At 43.9% G+C, this 19,573-nt stretch overlaps 1 protein-coding gene across 2 annotated transcripts in view; it reads right to left on the bottom strand.

Moving 5' to 3' along the window:
• Positions 1-19,573, bottom strand: part of LOC121555611 (procollagen-lysine,2-oxoglutarate 5-dioxygenase 2-like) — a 116,870-nt gene that overhangs the window by 54,569 nt on the left and 42,728 nt on the right. For both annotated transcript variants that reach the window (XM_045212649.1, XM_041869441.2), the window contains exons 4-5: positions 11,995-12,158; positions 3,551-3,663 (exon numbers count right to left, since the gene is read on the bottom strand). In XM_045212649.1, coding sequence (XP_045068584.1) covers positions 3,551-3,663; positions 11,995-12,158 — 277 coding nt within the window. The remainder of the gene's footprint in view (positions 1-3,550; positions 3,664-11,994; positions 12,159-19,573) is intronic.

The raw sequence follows: 19,573 nt of genomic DNA, 5'->3' as shown, positions 1-19,573 counted from the left end.
TGAAGCTGGTTGAGAGAATGCCAAGAGTGTGCAAAGCTGTCATCAAGGTAAGGGTGGCTACTTAGAAGAATCTAAAATCTAAAATATATTTAAATTTCTTTAACAACTTTTTAGTTACTACATGATTCCATATGTGTTATTTCATAGTTTTGATGTCTTCACTCTTATTGTACAAAGTAGAAAATAGTAAAAATAAAGAAAAACCCTTGAATGAGTAGGTGTGTCCAAACTTTTGACTGGTACTGTATATTCGGTTGTATGTATTTTGTAAATGTGCTTCACAATCTAAATTGCAAAAAGAAATGAAAATACTTTACATACACATTGTTTGAAGTACAATAGACCAACATACGGTAGCTCCTGTAGTAGGTTAAAGCTGTGTGCTGGAAAACCTTGGTAGAGCATGGGTGGAGGAGGCATTGTGGTGCTCATGTGAATTTCCATTCTTTTTTCGGCTTCAGACCAATCCCTACTTCTCACTTAAAACATTGTTTTGTTGTTTTTAATTTTTATGGTTTTTAAACCGGAAAGTGATTTTCTTTAAAGGTGCAAACACCGGTCCGTTTTTCAATGATGCCTGGTAGGCTACTTTGTTTTTATAGCAGAGCATGTGCTTAATATGAGCAGCTGATAAATAAATATAAGAACATTATTTCACTCCACAAAACATATTTCACTAAACTGCTGACAGCCCCTCTGAGCGCTCGAGAAAGGAATAAAGGAGAGCGAGGAGGAGAGGGAAACGCATGATGGTGAGATATTCTGTACAGCTAAAGGTAATGTATCACCCAATAAATTATGAAAATATAAAGATAAATCCCTACTCACTAGGACATTCAATCTCAAATACACTATAATTGTAGTCTAACGGTAAACCGTTCTGCACAATCAATGAACCAACAGCATCCCTTAGGGCTATACGTTCTCTCCTAGACTCTTGGATATACATTTTGGAGCGTATCATAAGGTAACCAGTCCATCCAGTATGCATAATAATACAGTCCACACTCAACGGCGATTAAACAAATTGGTTTAATTTAGGCGTAAGACCAATTATGTACCAAAGACATCTTAAATCAGTTTAGTTAGATGTTTTTTTCTGCCATGTGTAATATGCGGTAGGCTATGTATTGTATAACGTCACAATCATAATTTTAATACAGTTTATTTTTTCGCTTGGGCTCATAAGCCTACGCATATGCATAAGCTCTAATATGCATACAGTGAGGGGAAAAAAGTATTTGATCCCCTGCTGATTTTGTACGTTTGTCCACTGACAAAGACATGATCAGTCTATAATTTTAATGGTAGGTTTATTTGAACAGTGAGAGACAGAATAACAACAACAAAATCCAGAAAAACGCATGTCAAAAATGTTATACATTGATTTGCATTTTAATGAGGGAAATAAGTATTTGACCCCCTCTCAATCAGAAAGATTTCTGGCTCCCAGGTGTCTTTTATACAGGTAACGAGCTGAGATTAGGAGCACACTCTTGTTATTCTGTCTCTCACTGTTCAAATAAACCTACCATTAAAATTATAGACTGATCATTTCTTTGGCAGTGGGCAAATGTACAAAATCAGCAGGGGATCAAAATACTTTTTTCCCCTCACTGTATGGGTGTTTTGAATTAATCATCACCTTAGAAAGCGCTGTCCAGTTCGTTGTGTTAGGCTTTCAAACGACATCCACAACGACCATGTTTTACACTCAGTTTCAATCTCCTGTTGAACTTAATTCGTCAAATTGATCATCACAGTCAGGTGAGTTTTAAAAGCGCGATACTGTTTTGATGATAAGTGTTTGATGTGATTTTAAATTGCATTTGCATTGATGTCAGAGTGGTTAGAGGGACAATAGAGCGCTGAGTACCAGGCCATCAGGACCTGATGGTTAGAGGGACAATAGAGCCCTGAGTACCAGGCCATTAGGACCTGATGGTTAGAGGGACAATAGAGCCCTGAGTACCAGGCCATTAGGAGCTGATGGTTAGAGGGACAATAGAGCCCTGAGTACCAGGCCATTAGGACCTGATGGTTAGAGGGACAATAGAGCCCTGAGTACCAGGCCATTAGGACCTGATGGTTAGAGGGACAATAGAGCCCTGAGTACCAGGCCATTAGGACCTGATGGTTAGAGGGACAATAGAGCCCTGAGTACCAGGCCATTAGGACCTGATGGTTAGAGGGACAATAGAGCCCTGAGTACCAGGTCATTAGGACCTGATGGTTAGAGGGACAATAGAGCCCAGAGTACCAGGCCATTAGGACCTGATGGTTAGAGGGACAATAGAGCCCTGAGTACCAGGCCATTAGGACCTGATGGTTAGAGGGACAATAGAGCCCTGAGTCCCACGCCATTAGGACCTGATGGTTAGAGGGACAATAGAGCCCTGAGTACCAGGCCATTAGGACCTGATGGTTAGAGGGACAATAGAGCCCTGAGTCCCACGCCATTAGGACCTGATGGTTAGAGGGACAATAGAGCTCTGAGTACCAGGCCATTAGGACCTGATGGTTAGAGGGACAATAGAGCCCTGAGTACCAGGCCATTAGGACCTGATGGTTAGAGGGACAATAGAGCCCTGAGTACCAGACCATTAGGACCTGATGGTTAGAGGGACAATAGAGCCCTGAGTACCAGGCCATTAGGACCTGATGGTTAGAGGGACAATAGAGCCCTGAGTACCAGGCCATTAGGACCTGATGGTTAGAGGGACAATAGAGCCCTGAGTACCAGGCCATTAGGACCTGATGGTTAGAGGGACAATAGAGCCCTGAGTACCAGGCCATTAGGACCTGATGGTTAGAGGGACAATAGAGCCCTGAGTACCAGGCCATTAGGACCTGATGGTTAGAGGGACAATAGAGCCCTGAGTCCCACGCCATTAGGACCTGATGGTTAGAGGGACAATAGAGCTCTGAGTACCAGGCCATTAGGACCTGATGGTTAGAGGGACAATAGAGCCCTGAGTACCAGGCCATTAGGACCTGATGGTTAGAGGGACAATAGAGCCCTGAGTACCAGACCATTAGGACCTGATGGTTAGAGGGACAATAGAGCCCTGAGTACCAGGCCATTAGGACCTGATGGTTAGAGGGACAATAGAGCCCTGAGTACCAGGCCATTAGGACCTGATGGTTAGAGGGACAATAGAGCCCTGAGTACCAGGCCATTAGGACCTGATGGTTAGAGGGACAATAGAGCCCTGAGTACCAGGCCATTAGGACCTGATGGTTAGAGGGACACTAGAGCCCTGAGTACCAGACCATTAGGACCTGATGGTCGTTAGCGAGTTGGGTTCTACCAACACATGTCCAGAGTGCATAAGAGGAGATTACCGTGACTCAGCAGTCACTTGGAATTTTACTGCGGTCATGACTCATGACTGCCGGCGTGGCGGTAATACGGTCACCATAACAGCCCTAGGTAGGAACCAAAGTGTTGATAATAATGTATATACTGAAGCACATTCATAAGCATTTACCCTATAGAAAAGTCCCGGGTATATTAGAAAAAGGGTTTTCACACAGGACCATTACTCACCCTCTGTTGAGGGTCCAGGTATATTTTGGTGTAGAACAGCTGGTCATCATCGTTCTCGTGAAGGTTCCACTGCTCGACGATCTTCTTCACATACGGGGCGTAGCCGATGATGCCTAGGGATTCGAAGCAGATTGAGTTAAAACCAGATTGAGTTAACACATTGGGTCCTATAAAACAAAGTATGGGGTGTGGTGTGGGTGATTGTGTTGCAGTACGGGGTGATTGTGTTGCAGTACGGGGTGTAGTGTGGGTGATTGTGTTGCAGTACGGGGTGTGGTGTGGGTGATTGTGTTGTAGTATGGGGTGTAGTGTGGGTGATTGTGTTGTAGTACGGGGTGTAGTGTGGGTGATTGTGTTGTAGTACGGGGTGTGGTGTGGGTGATTGTGTTGTAGTACAAGGTGTGGTTTGGGTGATTGTGTTGTAGTACGGGGTGTGGTGTGGGTGATTGTGTTGTAGTACGGGGTGTGGTGTGGGTGATTGTGTTGTAGTACGGGGTGTAGTGTGGGTGATTGTGTTGCAGTACGGGGTGTGGTGTGGGTGATTGTGTTGTAGTATGGGGTGTGGTGTGGGTGATTGTGTTGTAGTACGGGGTGTAGTGTGGGTGATTGTGTTGTAGTACGGGGTGTGGTGTGGGTGATTGTGTTGTAGTACGGGGTGTAGTGTGGGTGATTGTGTTGCAGTACGGGGTGTGGTGTGGGTGATTGTGTTGCAGTACGGGGTGTGGTGTGGGTGATTGTGTTGCAGTACGGGGTGTGGTGTGGGTGATTGTGTTGTAGTACGGGGTGATTGTGTTGCAGTACGGGGTGTAGTGTGGGTGATTGTGTTGTAGTACGGGGTGTGGTGTGGGTGATTGTGTTGCAGTACGGGGTGATTGTGTTGCAGTACGGGGTGTAGTGTGGGTGATTGTGTTGTAGTACGGGGTGTGGTGTGGGTGATTGTGTTGCAGTACGGGGTGATTGTGTTGCAGTACGGGGTGTGGTGTGGGTGATTGTGTTGCAGTACGGGGTGTGGTGTGGGTGATTGTGTTGTAGTACGGGGTGTGGTGTGGGTGATTGTGTTGTAGTATACACCGAGTGTATACTACACTCAGAACAGCCTCATTTTGTCTGAACACAATCCATGTCTCAATTGTCTCAAGGCTTGAAAATCTTTCTTTAACCTGTCTCCTCCCCTTCATCTACACTGATTTAAGTGGATTTAACAAGTGACATCAATAAGGGATCATAGCTTTCTCCTGGATTCACCTGGTCAGACTATGTCATGGAAAGAACATGTTTTGTATACTCAGTGTATACTATCTTCTCATATAACCTCTGGTCATTTTCTTCATGATCTCTTTCTCAAGCTTATTGATTGTATTGACCACAGCTGGAAATTTCAGCCACACTCGTTGCTGGCAGTTGTATAGAATCGAGCGCACAGCCATGCAATCTCCATAGACAAACATTGGCAGTATAATGGCCTTACTGAAGAGCTCATTGACATTCAACGTGGTACCGTCGTAGGATTCCACCTTTCTAAAAAGTCAATTGTCAAATCTCTGCCCTGCTAGAGCTTCCCCGGGCAACTGTAAGAGCTGTTATTGTGAAGTGGAAACGTCTAGGAGCAACAACGGCTCAGCCGCGAAGTGGCTCACAGAATGGGACTGCCAAGTGCTGAAGCACGTAGCGTGTAAAATTGTCTGTCCTCGGTTGCAGCACTCACTACAGAGTTCTAAACTGCCTCTGGAAGCAACGTCAGCACAATAACTGTTCGTTGGGAGCTTCATGAAATGAGTTTCCATGGCCGAGCAGCCGTACACAAGCCTAAGATCACCATGCGCAATGCCAAGTGTCGGCTGGAGTGGTGTAAAGCTCGCCGCCAAAATGGTTTGTCGAGATCGGTGTGGAAGAACTTGACTGGCCTGCACAGAGCCCTGACCTCAACCCCATCAAACACATTTGGGATGAATTGGAACACCGACTGCGAGCCAGGCATAATCGCCCAACATCAGTGCCCGACCTCACTAATGCTCTTGTGGCTGAATGGAAGCAAGTCGCCGCAGTAATGTTCCAACATCTAGTGGAAAGCCTTCCCAGAAGAGTGGAGGCTGTTATAGCAGCAAAGGGGGGGACCAACTCCATATTAATGCCCATGATTTTGGAATGAGATGTTGGAAGAGCAGGTGTCCACATACCTTTGGTCATGTAGTGTATAAAGTAATATGACCACATCTACTGGGGAACCAAGTCATGAAGTAGATGAACCTCCTGGTGAGAGTGATGGAAATAGAAAAGCCTGGTGAGAGTGACGGGGAAAAAAAGCCTCATGGTGAAAATGATGGTCCTTACTCTAAACACCCACTCCTGTCCTGACTGACTCTAAACTCACCCCCAGTCCTGTCCTGACTCTAAACTCACCCCCAGTCCTGTCCTGACTCTAAACTCACCCCCAGTCCTGTCCTGACTCTAAACTCACCCCCAGTCCTGTCCCAACTGACTCTAAACTCACCCCCAGTCCTGTCCTGACTCTAAACACCCACTCCTGTCCCGACTTACTCTAAACTCACCCCCAGTCCTGTCCTGACTCTAAACTCACCCCCAGTCCTGTCCTGACTCTAAACTCACCCCCAGTCCTGTCCTGACTCTAAACTCACCCCCAGTCCTGTCCTGACTCTAAACTCACCCCCAGTCCTGTCCTGACTCTAAACTCACCCCCAGTCCTGTCCCAACTGACTCTAAACTCACCCCCAGTCCTGTCCTGACTCTAAACTCACCCCCAGTCCTGTCCTGACTCTAAACTCACCCCCAGTCCTGTCCCAACTGACTCTAAACTCACCCCCAGTCCTGTCCTGACTCTAAACACCCACTCCTGTCCCGACTGACTCTAAACTCACCCCCAGTCCTGTCCTGACTCTAAACTCACCCCCAGTCCTGTCCTGACTCTAAACTCACCCCTCTCCTGTCGTGCCAGTCCCCAAACAAACCGAGGTTTCACCTCTCTGTGACACTCCAGACCAAGTCCGAATAAAATAGAACAGAGATAGCCCACATCACCCCTGAGTGATGTGGGCTGGCAGCATGTCCTCTCCTGGCCTCAGAGACACAACCTGTCCCTGTTAGTTACGCCCCTGGGTGATGTGGGCTGGCAGCCTGTCCTCTCCTGGCCTCAGAGACACAACCTGTCCCTGTTAGTTACCCCCCTGGGTGATGTGGGCTGGCAGCCTGTCCTCTCCTGGCCTCAGAGACACAACCTGTCCCTGTTAGTTACGCCCCTGGGTGATGTGGGCTGGCAGCCTGTCCTCTCCTGGCCTCAGAGACACAACCTGTCCCTGTTAGTTAGGCCCCTGGGTGATGTGGGCTGGCAGCCTGTCCTCTCCTGGCCTCAGAGACACAACCTGTCCCTGTTAGTTAGGCCCCTGGGTGATGTGGGCTGGCAGCCTGTCCTCTCCTGGCCTCAGAGACACAACCTGTCCCTGTTAGTTACGCCCCTGGGTGATGTGGGCCGGCAGCCTGTCCTCTCCTGGCCTCAGAGACACAACCTGTCCCTGTTAGTTACGCCCCTGGGTGATGTGGGCTGGCAGCCTGTCCTCTCCTGGCCTCAGAGACACAACCTGTCCCTGTTAGTTACGCCCCTGGGTGATGTGGGCTGGCAGCCTGTCCTCTCCTGGCCTCAGAGACACAACCTGTCCCTGTTAGTTACGCCCCTGGGGGATGTGGGCTGGCAGCCTGTCCTCTCCTGGCCTCAGAGACACAACCTGTCCCTGTTAGTTACGCCCCTGGGGGATGTGGGCTGGCAGCCTGTCCTCTCCTGGCCTCAGAGACACAACCTGTCCCTGTTAGTTACGCCCCTGGGTGATGTGGGCTGGCAGCATGTCCTCAGAGACACAAACACAACCTGTAATTTGATGCAGAGGACAGCCCACAGGGGACCAAGACAAATACACACGTTACTGACAGCCATGCATCAGGGGAGTGGAGAGGCTGCTATAAGCTACAGGCTTTAGGGAGGCCAGGCTGAGAGGTAACCACAGGAAAACAACAGTAATCAACCGTTCTAAATAGAAAATAGCAGTAGGATGTTTCCACACCAAACAGCAATCATCATAACACAGTTCTGAATGTAGTGGTAAGTCAAGTAGGATTGTCCCCTTGTTGGTCTATGGAGCTGATGAATGAGAGGCAGCAGGCCTGCAGTTCAACCGGATCATCAGAAATGAATTACCCACAGTCCTCCAGGCAGGAAAGACCTTGGTGACTGTCCAGTGCCTGTCGTGAAGTTTACAGAGAAAACCCATTCTCTATCATTTTCCTTCTCTCTACATAAACACACATCCTACGTGTCGTCCTTCCTCTAAAAAACAAAGTCTGTGTCATCCTTCCTCTAAACACACAGCCTACGTGTCGTCCTTCCTCTAAACACACAGCCTACGTGTCGTCCTTCCTCTAAACACACAGCTTATTTGTCGTCCTTCCTCTAAACACACAGCTTATTTGTCGTCCTTCCTCTAAACACACAGCCTACGTGTCGTCCTTCCTCTAAACACACAGCCTACGTGTCGTCCTTCCTCTAAACACACAGCCTACGTGTCGTCCTTCCTCTAAACACACAGCCTACGTGTCGTCCTTCCTCTAAACACACAGCCTACGTGTCGTCCTTCCTCTAAACACACAGCTTATTTGTCGTCCTTCCTCTAAACACACAGCTTATTTGTCGTCCTTCCTCTAAACATACAGCCTACGTGTCGTCCTTCCTCTAAACACACAGCCTACGTGTCGTCCTTCCTCTAAATACACAGCTTATGTGTCGTCCTTCCTCTAAACACACAGCTTATGTGTCGTCCTTCCTCTAAACACACAGCTTATTTGTCGTCCTTCCTCTAAACACACAGCTTATTTGTCGTCCTTCCTCTAAACATACAGCCTACGTGTCGTCCTTCCTCTAAACACACAGCTTATTTGTCGTCCTTCCTCTAAACACACAGCTTATGTGTCGTCCTTCCTCTAAACACACAGCTTATTTGTCGTCCTTCCTCTAAACACACAGCTTATTTGTCGTCCTTCCTCTAAACATACAGCCTACGTGTCGTCCTTCATCTAAACACACAGCTTATTTGTCGTCCTTCCTCTAAACACACAGCTTATTTGTCATCCTTCCTCTAAACATACAGCCTACGTGTCGTCCTTCATCTAAACACACAGCTTATTTGTCGTCCTTCCTCTAAACACACAGCTTATGTGTCGTCCTTCCTCTAAACACACAGCTTATTTGTCGTCCTTCCTCTAAACACACAGCTTATTTGTCGTCCTTCCTCTAAACATACAGCCTACGTGTCGTCCTTCCTCTAAACATACAGCCTACGTGTCGTCCTTCCTCTAAACACACAGCCTACGTGTCGTCCTTCCTCTAAACACACAGCCTACGTGTCGTCCTTCCTCTAAACATACAGCCTACGTGTCGTCCTTCCTCTATGAGCAGTCAGTGTTGACACAGCAGAGCAGTAGCCTTCAAGAGCAGTTTGTCAAGTTCTACAGTTCAAAGAACTGACCTCATTCTTGACCAATGAGTTCTCTGAGGTCCTCTAAACTCTGGGGCTCTTCAGCCACTTCATCCATCACCTGCATTGTGGGAGGCTCTATTGTCAATCAATCATTAAGGCGTTTGTTTTTTTACCCACGCGAACGAAGATGTTACTGAAACAGAAACCAATGTGCTGCAATTCATGTGTTTACAGCGAGTAAATACATGTGAGGCTCTCTCTCACTAATTGACTAATTGATTGTGTAATGTGATTGATTGTGTAATTACACATATGATTTCAGTTTGCGAGGGTGTGAAATGGGTGTTGGAGACAAGTTTTTACATATTATAAAGAAAACCTTTTATAATCAATGACAACAGTGCTATGTTGAGCTGAGCCTTGCTGTTGGAAAACCACATTAGTGTTCCACTTTTGGCTGTTCCATATGCACCTCCCCCAACTTCACTCCATGACTACAGTCGGATGTTTTCACCTTACCACTCAAACGCGCATAGTGTTGAGACTCCATCTCCCATGATGCCCCAGTAGTGTGACAGTGTTTAGACTCCATCTCCCATGATGCCCCAGTAGTGTGACAGTGTTTAGACTCCATCTCCCATGATGCCCCAACAGTGTGACAGTGTCTAAACCATCTCCCATGATGCCCCAGTAGTGTGACAATATTAAACTCCATCTCCCATAATGCCCCAGCAGCGTGACAGAAAATACAATTAAAATTAAGAGGCCTAGAAACGACTTCTCCAATAGAAATCCCCAATCACGTTTGTAGGCCATGTCATGACGATGTACAGTGCATTCAGAAAGTATTCAAACCCCTTTACTTTTTTCACATTTTGTTACGTTACAGCCTTATTCTAAAATGGATTAAATAAAACAATACCTCAGCAATCTACACACAATACCATATAATGACGAAGCAAAAAGAGGTTCTTAGAAATGTTTGCAAATTTATAAGAAATTAAAAACTGAAATATCACATTTACATAAGTATTCAGACCCTTTACTCAGTACTTTGTTGAAGCACCTTCGGCAGCGATTACAGCCTTGAGTCTTCTTGGGTATGACGCTACAAGCTTGGCACACCTGTATTTGGGGAGTTTCTCCCATTCTTCTCTGCAGATCCTCTCAAGCTCTGTCAGGTTGGATGGGGAGAGTCGCTGCACAGCTATTTTCAGGTCTCTCCAGAGATGTTTGATCGGGTTCAAGTTCAGGGTCTGGCTGGGCCACTCAAGGACATTCAGAGACTTTTCTCGAAGCCACTCCTACGTTGTATTGGCTATGTGCTTAGGGTCGCTGTCCTGTTGGAAGGTGAACCTTCGCCCCAGTCTGAGGTCCTGAGCGCTCTGTAGCAGGTTTTCATCAAGGATCTCTCTGTACTTTGCTATGTTCATCTTTGCCTCGATCCTGACTAGTCTCTCAGTCCCTGCCGCTGGAAAACATCCCCACAGCATGATGCTGCCACCATCATGCTTCACCGTAGGGATGGTGCCAGGTTTCCTCCAGACGTGACGCTTGGCATTCAGGCCAAAGAGTTCAATCTTGGTTTCATCAGACCAGAGAATCTTGTTTCTCATGGTCTTAGAGTCCTTTAGGTGCCTTTTGGCAAACTCCAAGTGGGCTGTCATGTGCCTTTTACTGAGGAGCGGCTTCCGTCTGGCCACTCTACCATAAAGGCCTGATTGGTGGAGCGCTCCAGAGATGGTTGTCCTTCTGGAAGGTTCTCCCATCTCCACAGAGGAACTCTGGAGCTCTGTCAGAGTGATCATCGGGTTCTTGGTCACCTCCCTGACCAAGGCCCTTCTCCCCCGATTGCTCAGTTTGGCTGGGCGGCCAGCTCTAGGAAGAGTCTTGGTGGTTGCAAACTTCTTCCTTTTAAGACTGATGGAGGCCACTGTGTTCTTGGGGACATTCAATGCTGCAGATATTTTTTGATACCCTTCCCCAGATCTGTGCCTCGACACAATCCTGTCTCAGAGCTCTACGGACAATTCCTTCAACCTCATGGCTTGTTTTTGCTCTGACATGCACTGTCAACTGTGGGACCTTATATAGACAGGTGTGTGCCTTTCCAAGTCATGTCCAATCAATTGAATTTACCACAGGTAGACTCCAATCAAGTTGTAGAAACATCTCAAGGATGATCAATGGAAACAGGATACACCTGAGCTCAATTTCGAGTTTCATAGCAAATTGTCTGAATACTTATGTAAATAAGGTATTTCTAAAAACCTGTTTTCGTTTTGTCATTATATGGTATTGTGTGTAGATTGCTGAGGTATTGTTTTGATTTAATCCATTTTAGAATAAGGCTGAAACGTAACAAAATGTGGAAAAAGTCCAGGGGTCTGAAAACTTTTCCGAAGGCAATCTAAATACTGTTTTGTTCAAGGCAACTCTGAACTCAGAAACTTGGACATTTCCGACATGGAAACTCGCTGTAGAAAGATGAGGTCTGAGTTTTCAACTTGGAAAGTATCAGAATCAACCAAAAAGGAAGCTCTATGCAAAAAACATACGCACATTTTAACTAGGCGGTTCAGAGTTTCCGAGCTGTCTTAAATGCGTCATTAGCTAAGCTCATGCGCAGAAACACGTCAACGGGTCTAACGGTCACGTTACTCCGAACTGCACGTGAGCAGGAAGTCGAATCAAAGGCCCTCCGATCAAAAGTTGTTTTGGATTAAAAATGAATACGTGTCAGTTTGTTACTTTCACAGGTTGCAGTAAAGAAAGTTTCAGGTACTTAAGACATTCTCAAATCTGGGTTTTGCCTTTAGATTTCAAGAAAATAATAAACTAATGGTACATTTTTCACTTCTCCCATTGACTTGCCAAACCCCAAACCGGTCTGTCGAGTCGGTCCCAGAAGTATCGTAATGTTAGGCCTCGTGGTTTAGAAACTCTGTGGTGCTCCGGACCCACCTCCTGAATTGAGGAAACGCTTGCCGCTGCGGACGGATGGGTATTTGTCCTGTAGGCGTTTATCAGGCCAGATCAGACCCTCAGCAGCAAACAGGACCTTGTGGTTGGCTTCCTGGAACTTCCTGAGTATCTCCTCTGGTCCCCCAGCAAAGATAAGATCATAACTGGAGCGAGAGAGAGAGAGAGAGAGAGAGAGAGAGAGAGAGAGGAGGGGGGGGGAGAGGGAGAGAGAGAGAGACAGAGAGAGAGAGAGAGAGAGAGAGAGAGAGAGAGAGAGAGAGAGAGAGAGAGAGAGAGAGAGAGGGAGGGAGAGGGAGAGGGAGAGAGAGAGGGGGGGGGAGAGAGAGAGAGAGAGAGAGAGAGAGAGAGAGAGAGACGAGAGAGAGAGAGAGAGTAAATAACAGCATGTTTAGACATATCCAGCTACCCCCATTTCCTCCTCAAACTCCTCTCATCTCTTCAACATCTGATGGCGTCTCCCAGCAACTGGACCTTAACTGGCTCCAAGGCAGATAGAAATCTACATGTAAACATGAGACATTCTGAAGCAAGGTGTGAGCACACATTCATGGGTTTAAATAGCCACTGAGTACGCCGATTGGCAAGTATGTTTTTCTGTTGCTCATTTCAAAAATGATATTTCAGTCTTGGAGGTGTGTTTCCTGAACAATTACGCGTTTGGTTAATGATTGTTCCCCATGAAAATCCCCAGATTAAATTTAAGATAACTCAAGAAGTCTGTAATAAAATGTTTACATATTTGGCAAATATATTTTAGTTGCTCAATTTTACAACTAACTAAGGTGTTTGGTACAGTAAAAAAATGTATGACTTGTTGTCTTATGTTAACAAAGTCGGGCTGCTGGGCAGGTCTGTCTCACTGAACTATGCTATTGGATAGAGAGCAATCACCACAGCTGTTCACCCCATGTCAGTGGGCAAATGGACATCGTCAAATCAAAACCCAACCTTTATTTACCCATTGTGACGCACGGATGTTCCAATCTCCATTTTGGACGAGACTGACTGTATGACCAAAATTATCCTATTTACAATTTGTTCTCAGGCTAAATTCTTTCCTAAATGCAGTTAAGGAGCAACTGCCTTTAAAAAGCAATGAATCCCTTTGAAAATGGCCTATGTGGCATCGATATGAGTCAGAAACAAGTATTCTAGTATCAAAATTGACTAGCAGAATAATACATATTTAAATACAAAATAATTAGAACATGGCTTTTTTGGCGGGAGGTTGTTGTTTTGGCGGATGGTTGTTGTGGTTGGTCCTGTGTTTTCTCTGGCGTCCTTTCCCCTTGCAGCAGATGTGGATGCGGGTGCGTTTGCACGCTCTGCCCATTTCTTCCCCAGTCAACCATGTGGTGTGCATTTTTGTGTTTGAAAAGGTGCGGCGTTAAGTGAGTGAGAGGGGAAATGGTTGCATATCCCAGAGCCGACCGGGGGTCTATGAGCAGGGGTACTGAGAGAGAGCTTTCAATTTAGTGTAGATGAGGGATATACATTTTTAAATATAGTATACATCTAATCTAATTTTTCATTGTCCTATCATGATGGAAAGATCCCTAACCCTATAACCTGGACACCCACCTGAGCGACCCATACACCAAAGAGAAGTTCCCATCTCTTTTATGGACCTGCTGTGAGTATGCTGCCTAAACAGAGAAATAAATGCGGTCAGAGACCTACTTGAGCAGCACCGCCCCCTCAAGATTCTGAGCCTGCCTGGCAGGGTTGGTCCTACAAAGCCAGAGCCCCCTGATGGGAGAGCATAATACACAAGGAAATTCTCAAAGGTGCTAATGAGAACCTTGACGACCTTTTACCTAGCCGGTGGGGATTCCGGTGGGGTACGCCCACCCAGGTAGTGGCAGTGCTGGCAACACTGGCTGCAGTAACCCATGGGGAGGGGGTCACACTCGGACAATCAGAGAGGGGGTTTATCATTGTAGCCCAGGTGGCACAAAATAATCAAAGGTCTGACCGCATGGAGATGCTTGGGAAAAATGGTTACAACAGGGGATCAGAGTGTTTGTGTCTCAGGTGAAGAGGGTGGATCTGATCTCCATCACCTAGGACTTGACATAGATTAAATAGATTAATCAAATCTCACATTGTTATCAATTTCTGCTCAATCTGCATGCTTTCTCAATCAGCTTTAACTGTATGTTCACTCGTAAATCAAGTTATTTCTCGAGTTGGGCTCTGGGATATAACAGCCGTTGAGTATCTGATTTTATGGTGGACTGTGGAGGAGGGGGGTTGAGTGTGTTGGAGTATGTGAGTATGTGCGTGTGTGCTTGTCTGGCATCTGTTGTGGGGGGGTGGGGATGTTGGGGGGGAGGGGGGGTATGGGATGGACCACGGGAATTATTTGCTAGGATAATAATTGCTTGTCAATTAATTAAATGTAATACAATGGCAATCCGGGTTGTATGTTAGAATCCTACGCGTGAACTGCCAACATTATTACGCATATTAATTGATAATGATGGAAAATAGGATATGCATAATAAATAAATAAAAATAGTTATATATATATATATATATATATATATAGAGAGAGAGAGAGAGAGAGAGAGAGAGAGGTGAAAGCATTGGAAATGCTTTTGGCGGTTAATCTGCTTCTGTTTTGTGGGTGGCACTGTGTGCTGTTGTCGATGGATGGGTCCTGGCCTCTCGGGGCCTTAGGGATCCGGAGGAACGTGGGTGGGATGCTGATCACTGGGATGACGGCTCAACTTGGGATGGGGAGGGGCTTTAGCGGGGGAATTAGTGGAGAACAATTGAAGGGTTACTCCGTAGCAATGCAAATATCACGGTACAGCTATATGGACACTCAATCATTACGCTATTTTTTATTGGTAAATTTACAAACATATATAATGATAAATAGACTTGAAACTTGTATCTCATTATGGTGTATGGTGAAATAAGTATAGCCAGTTATAATTGTAATGGCTTAGCTGATAATAACAAAAGAAGAACAATATTTACATGGCTCAAAGAGAAGGAATATAATATCTATTGTATACAGGAAACTCATTCAACAATTCGAGATGAAGTAGCGTGGAAAAAAGAATGGGGGGAATATACTTCTCCCATGGGCAAAGAAATTCAAAAGGGGTGATGATATTAATTAATAGTAATTTCGATCCGAATGTGCAAATTGTACAAATAGATACACAAGGTAGATGGATTATTTTAAATATGTTATTGGACCATAAACAGATATGGCTCATTAACCTTTACGGACCAAATAATGATGATCCACAATTCTTTGACAATATATATAATAAATTATCAAGCCTGCAAGCAACTCAAGACAATATTATTATGGTGGGGGATTATAATACTGTTTTAAATAGCTCAATGGACCGTAAAGGAAATCACACCACAAACAATCACCCACATGCTCTTAAGGAAATTGTGAATGTCATGGATACATTAGAACTAGTAGATATATGGAGGCTTAAATATACTGATCTAGTGAGATATACATGGCGGAGACTGAATCAAGCTAGTCGTCTTGACTTCTTTCTTATCTCATTCTCGTTGGCACCAAAAGTAAAAAAAAGTGTTGATAGGGGACAGAATGCGGTCGGACCATCATATAATAGGCATATACATTACTCTTACTGAATTTCCACGTGGGCGAGGATATTGGAAATTTAATCAAAGCCTATTGGATGATCATTTATTTATAATTAGAACAAAGGAATTTATAACTGACTTTTTCCAACATAACATACAGTGGGGAAAAAAAGTATTTAGTCAGCCACCAATTGTGCAAGTTCTCCCACTTAAAAAGATGAGAGAGGCCTGTAATTTTCATCATAGGTACATGTCAACTATGACAGACAAATTGAGAAAGAAAAATCCAGAAAATCACATTGTAGGATTTTTAATGAATTTATTTGCAAATTATGGTGGAAAATAAGTATTTGGTCACCTACAAACAAGCAAGATTTCTGGCTCTCACAGACCTGTAACTTCTTCTTTAAGAGGCTCCTCTGTCCTCCACTCGTTACCTGTATTAATGGCACCTGTTTGAACTTGTTATCAGTATAAAAGACACCTGTCCACAACCTCAAACAGTCACACTCCAAACTCCACTATGGCCAAGACCAAAGAGCTGTCAAAGGACACCAGAAACAAAATTGTAGACCTGCACCAGGCTGGGAAGACTGAATCTGCAATAGGTAAGCAGCTTGGTTTGAAGAAATCAACTGTGGGAACAATTATTAGGAAATGGAAGACATACAAGACCACTGATAATCTCCCTCGATCTGGGGCTCCACGCAAGATCTCACCCCGTGGGGTCAAAATGATCACAAGAACGGTGAGCAAAAATCCCAGAACCACACGGGGGGACCTAGTGAATGACCTGCAGAGAGCTGGGACCAAAGTAACAAAGCCTACCATCAGTAACACACTACGCCGCCAGGGACTCAAATCCTGCAGTGTCAGACGTGTCCCCCTGCTTAAGCCAGTACATGTCCAGGCTCGTCTGAAGTTTGCTAGAGTGCATTTGGATGATCCAGAAGAGGATTGGGAGAATGTCATATGGTCAGATGAAACCAAAATAGAACTTTTTGGTAAAAACTCAACTCGTCGTGTTTGGAGGACAAAGAATGCTGAGTTACATCCAAAGAACACCATACCTACTGTGAAGCATGAGGGTGGAAACATCATGCTTTGGGGCTGTTTTTCTGCAAAGGGACCAGGATGACTGATCCGTGTAAAGGAAAGAATGAATGGGGCCATGTATTGTGAGATTTTGAGTGAAAACCTCCTTCCATCAGCAAGGGCATTGAAGATGAAACGTGGCTGGGTCTTTCAGCATGACAATGATCCCAAACACACCGCCCGGGCAACGAAGGAGTGGCTCCGTAAGAAGCATTTCAAGGTCCTGGAGTGGCCTAGCCAGTCTCCAGATCTCAACCCCATAGAAAAGCTTTGGAGGGAGTTGAAAGTCTGTGTTGCCCAGCGACAGCCCCAAAACATCACTGCTCTAGAGGAGATCTGCATGGAGGAATGGGCCAAAATACCAGCAACAGTGTGTGAAAACCTTGTGAAGACTTACAGAAAACGTTTGACCTGTGTCATTGCCAACAAAGGGTATATAACAAAGTATTGAGAAACTTTTGTTATTGACCAAATACTTATTATCCACCATAATTTGCAAATAAATTCATTAAAAATCCTACAATGTGATTTTCTGGAAAAAAAATTCTCATTTTGTCTGTCATAGTTGACGTGCACCAATGATGAAAATTACAGGCCTCTCTCATCTTTTTAAGTGGGAGAACTTGCACAATTGGTGGCTGACTAAATACTTTTTTTCCCCACTGTAGGTACAGCGAATCCCCTTATTGTATGGGACACCTTTAAATGTGCCTTTAGAGGCCATGCAATTCAGTACTCATCTCGAAAACAAAAGCAATTTAGGTCAAAAGAGTTTATACTAAGAAAGGAAATAGAAAGTCTAACAGAACAGATAGATGGCAATAAAAACTGTAACATAGAGGCTCAGAATAAATTAGATGAAAAACAAAAAGAAATGGAGAAACTTATTCAAGAAAGATCAAGTGTAATATATTATAAAAATAAAGCAAACTGGATGGAATATGGGGAAAAATGCACAAAATTATTTTTTTATCTTCAACATAGGAATGCTACCAAAAAGAACTTAATGAAACTGGTTACAATTGACGGAGTCACCCATAATTCACCAAATTATATTTTGAAGGAAGAAACAAAGTACTTTAAGCATATGTTTTCTTTTCAGTCGCCTCCATCTCCTCTAACTGAAGCTAATTGTAGAGATTTTTTTTCTATTGATAATGTCAAATTAACAGCCACACAGAAAGACTCATGTGAAGGTGAAATTACAGAGGAGGAACTTCTGGATGCAATTAAAGACTTTAAGTCTGGGAAAACTCCAGGGTTGGATGGCATACCAGTCGAGGTATACCAAACCTTTTTGATATACTAAGAGGACCGTTATTAGCATGTTTTAACCACTCCTATGTAAATGGTAGATTATCTGACACTCAAGAAGAAGGTCTGATCTCATTATTACTGAAACAGGATACAAGTGGAAAATATAAAGATCCAGTCCATTTACAAAATTGGAGGCCCCTTACACTTCAGTGTTGTGATGCAAAAATCCTAGCAAAATGTATAGCGCATAGAATTAAAAAGGTATTGTCGGATATTATTCATTCTAATCAGACAGGTTTTTTACATGGAAGATACATTGGAGATAATATAAGGCAAGTATTGGAAACAATAGAACACTATGGAAAATATGGGAAACCAGGCCTGCTATTCATAGCAGACTTCGAAAAGGCATTTGATAAAGTTCGACTGGGGTTTATATGTAAATGCCTGGAGCATTTCAATTTTGGAGAATTTCTTATTTACATTTACATTACATTTACGTCATTTAGCAGACGCTCTTATCCAGAGCGACTTACAGTTAGGCTTATAAAATGGGTCAAAATCATGTATAGTAACCCTAGGTGTAAAATAGTAAATAATGGCTATTTCTCAGAAAGTTTTAAACTGTCAAGAGGAGTGAAACAAGGTTGTCCAAATCGGCATATCTATTTATTGTGGCCATCGAGATGTTAGCTATTAAAATCAGATCCAATAATAATATCAGAGGATTAGAAATACAGGGCTTAAAAACAAAGGTGTCATTGTACGCTGATGATTCATGTTTTCTTTTAAATCCACAACTAGAATCCCTCCACAGCCTCATAGAGGATCTAGATACATTTTCTAACCTCTCTGGATTACAACCAAATTATGACAAATGTACTATATTACGTATTGGATCACTAAAAAATAAAATGTTTACATTACCATGTAGTTTACCAATAAAATGGTCTGATGGTGATGTGGATATACACGGAATACATATCCCAAAGGAAATAAATGATCTCACTTCAATACATTTTAATAGAAAGTTAGCAAAAATAGATAAGATCTTACTACCATGGAAAGGAAAATACCTGTCAATTTGTGGAAAAATCACCCTGATTAACTCTTTAGTATTATCCCAGTTTACCTATTTGCTTATGGTCTTGCCTACGCCTAGCGAACAGTTTTTAAATTATATGAGAAAAAAATATTCAATTTTATTTGGACGGCAAGCCAGACAAAATTAAAAGAGCATATTTATATAATGAATATGAATTCGGAGGACAGAAATGATTAAATATTAAAGCATTAGACCTATCACTAAAAGCTTCAGTCATACAAAAGTTATACTTAAATCCGAACTGGTTCTCAAGCAAATTAGTAAGATTGTCTCACCCAATGTTCAAGAAAGGCCTTTTTCCCTTTATTCAGATTACTACCTCTCACTTTCAGTTATTTGAAAAGGAAATCATCTCCCAAATGTCACTATTTCTAAAACAAGCCATAGAAAGTTGGTTGCAATTTCAATTTAATCCTCCAGAAACGACAGAACAAATAATGCAACAAATATTGTGGTTAAATTCAAATATACAGTGGGGAAAAAAAATTTTTTGTCAGCCACCAATTGTGCAAGTTC

Source organism: Coregonus clupeaformis, unplaced genomic scaffold, assembly GCF_020615455.1.
Source record: "Coregonus clupeaformis isolate EN_2021a unplaced genomic scaffold, ASM2061545v1 scaf0036, whole genome shotgun sequence".
Classification (NCBI taxonomy): Eukaryota; Metazoa; Chordata; class Actinopteri; order Salmoniformes; family Salmonidae; genus Coregonus; species Coregonus clupeaformis.
Note: the sequence above shows the minus strand (reverse complement) of the source record. Positions and strands in the feature narration are given on the sequence as shown.